At 34.8% G+C, this 12337-nt stretch overlaps 1 protein-coding gene across 1 annotated transcript in view; it reads right to left on the reverse strand.

Annotated features, from left to right (window-relative positions):
• The window catches only part of PTEN (phosphatase and tensin homolog), an 89946-nt gene that overhangs the window by 10020 nt on the left and 67589 nt on the right, over positions 1-12337 (reverse strand). The window contains exon 5 of the mRNA XM_067710111.1: positions 4073-4214. Coding sequence (XP_067566212.1) covers positions 4073-4214 — 142 coding nt within the window. The remainder of the gene's footprint in view (positions 1-4072; positions 4215-12337) is intronic.

Below are 12337 nucleotides of genomic sequence, written 5' to 3' on the forward strand. Positions count from 1 at the left end.
AGGCAGGTAAGTGTGAACAGGCAAGGATTATGTTTTTTATTTTTAAAAATCTACACATAAATACATTTATACCTAATGACATTAATGACAGAATTTAAAGTCATGAACATTAAGATCCTAGGACTTTAAAAACTTTAAGTTACCTAAATAATTTGACAAAGGATAATTTATTTGTAGTACACCAAGTTCAAAAACAAGAGTTCATTAGAAAAAAAAGTAATTAACCTGAGGAGGTAAGAAGTGGGTCTTGAAGTTTCAAAACATACCAAGATAATCAAGAAATAAAAACATAAGCTTGCATAAAGTGCATGAGAAATACATATATATAGACATAAATTTCTCAGCACCAAAGGCATCATCCTTAAAGACAAAAAAAAGAAGTATCACATTCTTTATCAATGTGACCAACAACTGAGGACAAGGCAAAAAGCTTATTCAGGCTAAAATTTTCCAGTGTAATAAACACCTGCTGGCTCATCTATATAATACCTAAAGAGGTATCATCAATCACATAATAAATAGTAGGCTTCATAAAAGCATGAGGGATTATTCCAATATGGATTCGTGAGACATTTATCATGAGAAAAAGGAACTCTAAAAAAGGGAAACATTACACTAACAACCTGTCAATAATTTTCACTTCCTTGACTAAAGATTCAAAGTACAAGGAGCTATTTTACAAGACTTTATCTGATACTGAAAATTTCACTGGGAAGCCTAGTTTGAAGAAGCAAATAAACAAGGTATGATTTCAAAGCTGTGATAAAAATCAACCAGGAGGGAAATGCCTTGCAATCTTATTAATTCAAACTCCACTAATTCAGAATCTGATAATCCTGATCTTAGGACTTTAAAAAGCAAATTAACTGTGTAAGCCAGATTTCAATTAAACTACATCTAAAATGTGTACCTTCAAGAACTTTAGAATTATATATACAATTGATAATCTAATTAGAAATTAATTTTTTGAGGAAATATCTAAGCAACACTAAGCTAAAACATTTTAATAAAAGTAAGTAGAAAATATTTCTTCAAATCACTAAAGAAAATAATTTTCTTTACAGTATGAATTTCACATTTTAGATAGATAAGACCAAACTTAACAGTTGTCCAACATTAGTATGGTTCTTTTGACTTCTAAGACACAACTCTGAGATATATATCTCTGATATGATCAACTGTGTTCTAAAAAGAAGAAATGAAGAGGCTGGTATGTAGCAGACAAAAATTACAATTAAATTTTCTTGGATATATGCATATTGATATAGTATGAGAGAAAAATCACACTGGTCATCTTTTATTAACTTTTTCAACCCTTTCAGATACACAGAAGATAGTAACCTTTCCTTTATTTAGAAATATTAAGACAATACTCAAATAAGAAAATGGCTGTTAACCCCTGACAACTTTGCAGAAGATACTTTATTTTCACATGGTCTGTTTTCTTCACTGATTCCTCTTCCTCCTCCTGAACCCACACTGTTACAAATCCTATTTGTCTCAGCCCTCACCCTGTTTTCCTCTGAACCTTCCCATCTTCTAGCCCCACGCCAAATTTACATGAAAGGTTTAACTGCTATGTCTCTTTCCTAATGCTTCTCAAAATATCAGGTATATCTCTCACCTAAGTTCAAATCCATACTTTCAAGTACCCACTAAATATCTTCATGTAAATAGCTCACCTTTACCTGATTTACAACATGTTTAAAACCAAAATATCAACATTCATGTCTCCAAGTCTCAGTTATTCCCTTTTCTGTCTTCCCTTTTCTGTGAATTATTCACCTGACCAGAATAAAAGCTCCAACAAAATATTTAGATATAAATGGCAAAAGAAAAACTAATCACATCTCATTTGATTGCCCAAGCAAAGCACATCTGGCTTAAAGCAAGTCACATAACTGCTTTCCTTTCCACCATTTTTCTCCCTCTTGCAATCACTACCTTCTACAAAACTATACCTAAATACAGCTTATTAAGCCTCTAGTATGACCACTGACACCATAGTATTTATCAAATCAAGTATGATATGCCCATTTGGAGTCCTCCAACAGTCAGCCACACATTCCGTTCCTATTCTATTCTCCATCTCTATATTTCTTGCCCAGCTCATTTCCTTCTGCTGTGCTTCAATTCAAGCTATTTCCTATTGCCTGTAATACTTTCTTTGGTTTTAAGGCCAATCTAAACTGTATGCTTTCTCAAATGTTCAATAAAGAGCTGGACTTCCTTCATGAAACTATTTGACAACCCCCACAAACTTGATTTTTCTAAATATACCATTTATGATTTATACATACAACCTCCCATTAGTTATATATTACTTATACTACAGCTTTACTACATAGTATTAAATCATAGTGCATAAACAGAGAACCAGCAAATTGGTAAAGATTAAAAAGATTGCAGTAGTAAGTTGAGAAGTTTAAATGTAATACACTGAGAGATCCAACACACACACACACACACACACACACACACACCCCATTTAAATGTAGAGCAGAACTGACAGATGTTTGCTAGAGAGACCAATGTGAAAAAAAATTATAGTAGATAAGATTATTGAATTGAATGTTCTCTCTCCCTTATTATTTCTCTAATATTTTATACCTTACCATTTGGCTCTTACAGTGATATCTAATACTATAGGAAGAGCGTGAGCTTTTTTATTTTCTTCCTTTTCCCTTCTCCACTATACATCTAAAGTTCCTGTGCCAATCATCTCTGATAGCCTAGTACCTTGTACTCTGGAGTTTTAAAAATTGTACTGAGATGACAAAAGCATCAGTGAGGTCTCTTAGAAGCCTTTCATATGCTGTGTTAATAGATCTGTGGTCTCTGATAAAGTTATTTGCCCTAAGAATACAGAAAAGATCTAATGAAGGTGATCACACCTATCTGACAAAGATAAACAACATCAAGAAATTAATTCCCTAGGTATAAATTAAGGTCAGAAAAATTTTAATTACATAAATACTGTCAAGAAGCAAACTTTAAGCTAAAAACTGAAACCATCAACAAATTGCAGAATATCACTGAAATATTATTAGAGGTATTAGAAAAAGTAATACAGTGGTATCTTACCTAGAAACTACAAAATTGTATTCTGAATAAATAAAACACAGTTCTTAAACATGAAAACATGACTGATCACTTCCAAGGTAGAAACTAATATAAAAAACTCTGTAACAGAAAAAAGCAGCAACAGTCTGGTCTTTTACAGGGCTGAACAATACTTCCTTCCATGTGTTCTCCCTTGACTACCTGCTTTGGGTCAAAGTATTAAGGTTCCTATCAGTTTAGCTAAGAACTCTGGCGAATGGCAGAGAAGCAGAACGGGACCAGGGTGACTGAGGTAGGCTTACAGACGTTAGGGTAAGAGAGAAATAAATTAGAGACAGACATCAATGACATGATCCTTATTTAGTACTTTTCTAGGAAGTTTCAGATTTCAAAATATCTTCATATTGTTGATAAGCAAAGACAAAGAGAGGTAGATGATGTGCCCTCGGTTATATAGCACATTAAGGACAAATCTAGCACTGGAACTCCGATCTAAATCCAGGTTTTCTCTAATACTCCACACACACTGAATCTACCCTATTCATTCAATATACTTCAGCTTGTTGCCATCTCTTATCATCGTTTTCTTTTTCTTTTTCTTGTCCCTATCACCATTACTATTAATATCTAGTCTTACTAAGATATCAAGGAATTGGTCCTTGCCCTAACACCGGTAAAGGGATGAACCCCAATGCTACTCTCATGCTGACGGGACAGGTTATTTTAGTCATCTAGTCAGAATATAGGCTGCATTTGGTAGCTGCAGCACAGAATATTTCTTTCATAAATATAATTTGGCTTCAAAGACATTAAAACCCAATGGTCTTAGCTTCCACAGCCCAATGTGCTGAACAACTGAGCTAATTAATTAGTTTGGATACTTAAGAAATATACAAACCTGCATAAATTTTAAGTGTGGTAAATTTCTTTTTAGACTTTCATATAAACTTCTAGCTATGTTAAGAAAAGTGTTCCAGTACATCAAAGGATGAGAATTTAGAGCACTTACTGCAAGTTCCGCCACTGAACATTGGAATAGTTTCAAACATCATCTTGTGAAACAACAATGCCACTGGTCTATAATCCAGATGATTCTTTAACAGGTAGCTATAATAATATACATAGCGCCTCTGACTGGGAATAGTTACTCCCTGGTGGACAGAAAAAAAAAAGAAAAGCCAAATTCAAAAGAAAAGTTCCATTATAGTTATTTCACTAAATCGTTATGGTAACTGGGTTGTATCCATTGAAGAACATATATACATTAGAAATTTGACCTTAAATGATTTAATACTTAAATCCAGCTCAGTAATAGAGTAAATCAAAGCAACATCAATATAAAGGAAACATCAGAATAACTTTTCTCCCTTAAAATACAATTATCATAACACCCCCATCTATTCAATGGTCACAACAATCTCTGACCCATGTACCCAATAAGCAAAGGCCACTGCATATCCAAAATAACTGTCAAAGGCCTCTGCTCTACAGCTGTGCTCTTTACACGTAGGGTTCCCCACAAGCATGTATAGATTCTTATTCAACACAGAATTCCTCAAAAACTTGGATACCTATTTTCCAGGCAAAAGCATATCAGAATCAGCAAGTCAGATAAAGGCATATTGCCTTTAGGAGGCAGAAATAGCAGCAGCAAAAAGTGATGCTGGCTTTAGAACCCAACAAAAACAAGAGTATGCAGTTGACATAAATGTATGCAATAGTTTGACAACAAAGGTACTTAGAGATGTCCCTGAGCTACATACACCTCTTTGCATGTAACCAGGGAAATACATAATGTTTTAGAAAAGTTAAGTATTACAGTGCTAAAAATATATACAATTCATGTGGTGTTTAAATGGGGACCCTGACTTATCTCAAAAAAAAAAAATCTACTGTGTGCAGCAATGCACTCACTAATGATGCTGAATAAGTGAGGTATTAGGGAACTTACCTAAGGTTTCTTTTCCTATTACATGATATGACTTCAGAATAATTTAAGCATTTAACTTAGAATTTGCAATATTTCTCTTTTGGATGTTATATTGGCATATAAATATGCCAGTGTGTTAAAAACTCTGGACATAAAAACTTTTCTTTCCCCAATGAAAAGTAGAAAGTACATTTACGTGAATTTAAAGAAAAGCATGTTGAATGGCAGGTATATAGGTATTTGTTTCAGTATTCTTGGTTCTTTTTTAAAGGTCAGCATGATTTTATTACAATTTTAAAAGTACATAAAATGCCAAATAATGGATAAAAGCCATTTCATGGGCTTTCCTGGTGGCGCAGTGGTTGAGAGTCTGCCTGCCGATGCAGGGGACACGGGTTCGTGCCCCGGTCCGGGAGGATCTCACATGCTGTGGAGTGGCTGGGCCTGTGAGCCATGGTCGCTGGGCCTGCACTTCCGGAGCCTGTGCTCCACAACGGGAGAGGCCACAGCAGTGAGAGGCCCACGTACCGCAAAAAAAAGAAAAAAAGCCATATCTAATCAGGACTAATGAGCTAAGATTTTGGCTATAGTACAAAAATCATATAATCAGAAGACTTGGATTTGAATGTTGACAGTCAAAACACAAACTTTGTTTCTGCAGGAAAATGAAGACAATACCATCTTCACAGGATTCTCATGAGGATTAAACACTAAACGCAGTTAGACAAAAGCATGCTAAAACAACAGAATGTTACAGAAATCTGAATCAGCAGTTTGAGAAATTCTACCTACATTTAAGGTATAATTTTGGAATTGCTGGATTTTTAGTTCTACATATTTTTTTAAAGAAATGGCAATAAAACAGTGTTGCTTTGAATAGCTGCTACAAACACTAATGCTAAAAATTATCATTAAAGTTTAAAAAGTGTTTAAACTTAAAATTATTTTTTATACATTATTTAATGCCATTTCAGCAAAAAACTTATTCATATGTATCAAGATAAAATACAGAACTGCAAAGCAGGTTGGGGGAAACAGCAGACAGAAGATGGGTGGGTGGGAGGGAATCTTTTTTGAACCATGTGTATTTATAATCTAGTCTAAAAATTAAAATTAAATAAGATTTTAAAAATTAAATCAATGGAAGTCTACTAGATGACCAAGCTGTCAAGTTATTTATTGGGGTTTAGTGGAATGATAGATGATATTTTTTCTCTTTATCTCCATTCTTGGTGTAAGTTTGCATGAAATAATTAAAAGGTTGTCAAAACTTTAATTTTACTCAAGTAGCAAGTGACTGGTAGCGTATCTGTAATGCAAGTGTTTATACACCCAGTTAATCCTTAACAGAAAGGCAAATGTGTAGAGAAACAGTGTTATGAATCTGTAAGTTCTCACCAGCAGATTAATAATTAATGTGTAAATACAAGATGAATCAAAATTATTGACACAATTCAAAGAAAAATGGTGAAAAACATAATTGTAAATTTATTATTTTACTATCAAATTATGCATAATTAGTCTTCTGTACCTTAACTTTGCAATCCTTACCTACCTGTTAGCTTACCGGCACCTCAAATTCAATGTGTCCAAATTAACAGAAATTAAAAAGTTGGGGAGAAATCAAAAGCTTTACAGACAAGCAAAAGCTGAAAGAATTCAGCACCACCAAGCCAGTTTTACAGTTTTATATTAGATCTTGATATCTGGTAATGAATAAACTCTTGTTTTGTTTTCCTTAAAAAAAAAAAAAAATTTGGAAGGCCCAAATGTGTATGGACCATAGCCCTTAATGTGTTGTCCTCACTCTGTTCTCATCTCTTACAGCCATCATGCACACTTACTAAAATTTAATTAACAATACAATGTATTGTACAGAATACACTATAATCTAGGATTCGAAATAAAATGAGTAAAACTTCCACACTAAGTTGACAATGTGATTTGTAACACTTCAAATATATTTCCTGAATGCATACACTGAAAACAATGATTCATGTGCATGTTTTACATACAGCATCTTGAATATTAAGATTAAATTTAAATATGTATCTTTTTAAAAATCTGAGAAATGAACTTTTTACTGATTTTCAAAAATTCTACATATCTGAAAAGAGGGCTGACCTTTAAAGCTCTTGAAGATTAAAAATTACTACATTTTCAAATTTTCCATTATTTCAGTTAAATTAAGACTAATAAAAATCAATTCTATTCTTGAATCAAGAATTTTTAATCTAAACTGATCTATAACTATATCCCCCAAATATAGTTCTATTCTCTACCACTAATTATTCTCCTTTTCCTACTCTAACCGTGAAGAAAAATACTTATATTCTTAACTTTTTTCCTGAAGTAAAACTTCCAAAACATTCTAATTTTAGCTAAACTTAGCATTCTTCAGATTGACTTAGCATCATGTTCCTGGCCATCTTCTCAAAAGGCAGCCATTGCTTCTTCAATTCCCTTATATTCACAGACCAGGAGGATATTTGGTGTTCCTCCCACTATTCCTTCCAATCCACTTTTCCACTGTCTTACTCAGTCTCACCTATTCCAAATCTGTATCATTCAATAACTCTTTCTTCTGTTATGCACTTATTAACACTTGACTATAATGATTTCAGCATTTTAAAACCTCTCTTTCTGTCCTGTCCCAAATATCATCCTCAAAGAACTAAGTTCCCATTTTACTGGGAACCCTGAGGTCACCCGATGTGAGCACCCTCAAAATTATTTTCTCTCGTCTTAAAATCTTTTTAGGGGCTTCCCTGGTGGCGTAGTGGTTGAGAGTCTGCCTGCTAATGCAGGGGACACGGGTTCGAGCCCTGGTCTGGGAAGATCCCACATGCCGTGGAGCGACTAGGCCCGTGAGCCACAACTACTGAGCCTGCGCGTCTGGAGCCTGTGCTCCGCAACAAGAGAGGCCGCCATAGTGAGAGGCCCGCGCACCGCGATGAAGAGTGGCCCCCGCTTGCCACAACTAGAGAAAGCCCTCGCACAGAAACGAAGACCCAATACAGCAAAAATAAAATTAATTAATTAATAAACTCCTACCCCCAACATCTTAAAAAAAAGAAATCTTTTTAGTCCTGATATTTTCTAACAGTGTCTCTTCATGTTCACATTGGTTCCATTTTTGCAAGTGTTCTATTAATTTTCTCCTCTCTGGCTTTTGCCTTTATTCTCTCCACCTGTCTCCTCCTAATGAAAAAGCTCAGGTAATGCTTATCCTTTATCCAAAACAAGCAAACAATTCTAAGACCAAAGACCCACACTCTCCCCAAAATCTTGTATCTCTTTCAAACTATCATCTTCTCTCTATATATAAACTCTTGAGAAGCCTCTACTCCTTAACTCTTGGAAATCTGTTATTATGAGGCTGATTTCTTAATGGTCATTAGTTCTTAATGGTCATTAATGGTCATTTGCTACTGTTTTCTTATTATCATCGTGGCTCATTTTTTAGCTGCCATTTTGAAAACTCCCTGTTCCTTCCATAGGATACACTCTCTAAAGGTTTTCTCCTGGGACTTCCCTGGAGATCCAGTGGTTAAGACTCCCCACTTCCAATGCAGGGGGCGAGAGTTCAATCCCTGGTCAGGGAGCTAAGATCCCACATGTGGTGCGGTGTGGCCAAAAACAATAAAATAAAATAAATAAATAAAATAAAATAAAATAATAAAATAAAATAAATAAAATATTTTTTAAAATAATAAAGGTTTTCTCCTATCCTTACCAGTTATCTCTTCTCTTCTTGTCCCTAAATGCAGGTATATCTCAAAAAATTGATCTCAGCTATTCCCTCTTTATATCAATCCTATCTACTCCACTGGTTTAATTATGTCTTACACATTAACTCCAAAACCTGTGTCTCTCAATATGACTTTGTTCCCAACTCCCAGTCCAGAATTTCCTACACTTGGACATTTCTAGCTGGAAATCTCAGAAGCACTTAAAACACAACATATCCCAGAACTGAAGCTTTCACATTCTTGCACGGACCAACCTCTGTTATTTGTCATTATACTCAACTCACTGTCTTCTCCAGCATCTGAGCCGAAAATCTATTCTAATACCATCACCATCGTTGAGTGAAGGAAACAATCTGAGAGACAGCAGTGATATACACAGGGTTATAGTAAAGAGAAGTGCGGGAACCCCAGCACTATGGCAATGGTCCAGGCAGCAGAGTCGAGGCAGAGATTGGTATATCAGTCAGCATATCAACTACCCGGCATATATATATATATATATATATATATATACACACACACACACACACACACACACACACATATGCACGTGTGTCTGTGCACGCAGACACACACACACACACTCCATGCAAAATGGAAGGCAAACCAGAGGTTAAGCTTGTTTAGAATACTCATACTCACGATTCCTTCACGTCTATTCAGATGTCGAAATCCAGATTTTTTTCTCTTTTTTAAAAAAATTTTTATTTTATATTGGACTATGGTTGATTTACAATGTTCTGTTAGTTTCAAGTACAGAGCAAAGAGATTCAGTCAAAACCCAGATTTTGACTTTGAAATGCTTCTCAGAATACCAGTTCTGGTTTTCTGTGGCCTTTCTATTCAGTCGCCTCCTGCAATTTTGCAATAGCCAACTGATTATCAGCCTTTCATTTATCTATTCCCCAATTCATTTTTTATGCTGCTTTTGGATTAATTTTACAAAAATATAAGATTAATCACATTACCAAATAATTCAAAATGTTAACTGGCTTTCCAGTGTCTACCCAAATGACAACAAATTTATCAAACACTATAATTCTTTAACAACCTGAAAATATAGCCTAACCTCTTTTTCCACTCTTATCCCTCACAACTCCCTTCCACGTACTCTTAACTTTTCGCCAAACCATTTAATTTCTCCCATATTATACTTTCTGGTTTTAAAAATGTTATCTTTATCATATTGAGGTAGAAGGGCTATGCAAGCAGTCATATGGGGAGTTTTACATACTTTCTAACACCTGGACCAATTTAAATAACATAATTATTTGATGCTTCAAGGTCTGATAGCAGCCATCTGAAATGCAATTCACATCAGGTACTTCTTGAGGGCTCCTATTCATTTTCACTCTTGGATGGTCTATTCAGATTTTGGATTTCATCTTGAAGCATTTATTGTCCATTTTCCATTGAAATTTTCAAATTAATTAGCATATACCTGAATATAATTTTTAATGTCACTTCCACACTGTAGTTTTATCTCTTTTCTCAAACTTCCAACATCTGATTTTTTGTTTTCCCTCTCTTTTCTTTTTCCTTTGATTGGCTTAAAAAGAGATGTATTGATTTTATTGGTATTTTTGTGTGTGTGTGTGTGTGGTACGCGGGCCTCTCACTGTTGTGGCCTCTCCCGTTGCGGAGCACAGGCTCCGGACGCGCAGGCCCAGTGGCCATGGCTCACGGGCCCAGCCGCTCAGCGGCATGTGAGATCTTCCCGGACCAGGGCACGAACCCGTGTCCCCTGCATTGGCAGGTGGACTCTCAACCACTGCACCACCAGGGAAGCCCTATTGGCATTTTTATACAGTGTTTGGATTTATTAGTTCAAATGGCTTACTGTTTGATAATTCATAAATTTATATTTTCATCTTTATTAATCCATCTATTTGTTATTATCTTAATAATATCTAATATAAATTTCTATTTCTTCATTGTCCAAAAGTTATTTAAGTAAGTGGCTTTAAATTTCCAAATGGTTGATTTAGTTTCATTAAACTTTTTAACAAAATCTCTCATTCTATTGAATTGTAACCAAGGGATGAGGTTTATATATTTCTACTTGGAGGTGAGATTTTATGGTTGGCCTAATGAATTACTAATATTGATAACTGTTTTGTGAATGACAAAAAAAAGAAATACATTTTATGGACTTGTATTATATTATTCAAGCCATCTATATATCTTCTTATTTTGTACCTTCCTGATCTTAAAGTACATTAAAAAAGATTCCTACTAGCATTGCTATCAATTTTTCTTAATTTCTTCCAGTTTTTGCTTAATATATTATGATGTTATGTTTAGCACTAAAAAGTCCATAACTGCTAAGTCTTCATTGTGGAGTGCACCCTGTGTTAAAATAAAATGACATTCCTGATCCAGTTTTACACATTTTGCTCCACATCAATACTTTCAAATCATCTTTAAGATGAATTCACAATCTAGATTCCTCAGTTTAAAAAGTAACTTTCTACCTCAGTAAACTTTTCACTGGCACTTCTAAACTCAGAAATAATGTAGATGTTTTACAATGATAGTGTTTGCTTGAAGCTTGGAAATCCATGTTTCAGAGTGATCACAGCAAGATTATTACAGGAAAGTAATTCAACAAAGGAAGAAATGTGGCTTTTAGGAATGCCAGTTCCTACAATGACAACATATAACAGTAGTTATTGGATATTAAGCGGCATGCCAGACATTTTACATATATCCCTAAAACTACCACCACTTTACAAGATAGATCTCCTCTATTTTAAGGATAAGAAAACACTCCTGGTGCACATAATCACCTTGTTCAAAAACAAGATTTGAACCTAAATATGAGTCTGATTCTAATTTTTTTTACTCCTACGTCCTGGGTTTTACTAACAGCACGCATACCAACTATAACCTGAAAGATTCACAACCTCTCTGAGCTCTTATTTTTCCCACCTACAAAAAATCTCCAAAGCTTAGAGTATTACAGTGCTTCAGTTCTATGAAACAAATTATAAGTAGTGTATTAAATAGTGGTACATGAACCATAGAATTCTTGAGAGTAATATGAAGCAGAAAACTGATATTTTTATTATCCTTTCCCCTTTGGGATGCCATCTCTCTCCCTGTGGTTTGGGGGAGGGGGACGGGGGGCCCTATTCTTCAGCTTCAGATATATGGCCCAAGACTCTGGTCAGAATGTTTGGTTCAGGGATGGGTACATGCCCTAATCCAGGTAAACCAGAACCTAAACTAGAAATTTTTGCTCAAATTGTAGCTCTCTTGCCATCGCAGTTGCTAAAGTACACAGCATGTAAACCTGGAGCTACTACCTTGCCATTACTTGCAGAGTCTGCCTAAAAATAAAGTATATAAAGACAAAAAAAGAGAGTAGAGAGAGAGATTTCTGACATCTGTTAAGCATCGAGATTCAGGCCAGAGTTTTAGGGTTATATAAGCCAATAAATGTCTCCTTATGTTTCAGCTATTTTGAGTTGGGTTTCTGTGACTTGAAACTGAAAGAGTTATAATACATTATAACACAGTCACTTTTTTTTTCCTTTTTAAGTTTCTATTTCTACTTTGGGGATCAAAATAATAAAGAAAAATAATTTGG

Source organism: Pseudorca crassidens, chromosome 16, assembly GCF_039906515.1.
Source record: "Pseudorca crassidens isolate mPseCra1 chromosome 16, mPseCra1.hap1, whole genome shotgun sequence".
NCBI classification, from domain to species: domain Eukaryota; kingdom Metazoa; phylum Chordata; class Mammalia; order Artiodactyla; family Delphinidae; genus Pseudorca; species Pseudorca crassidens.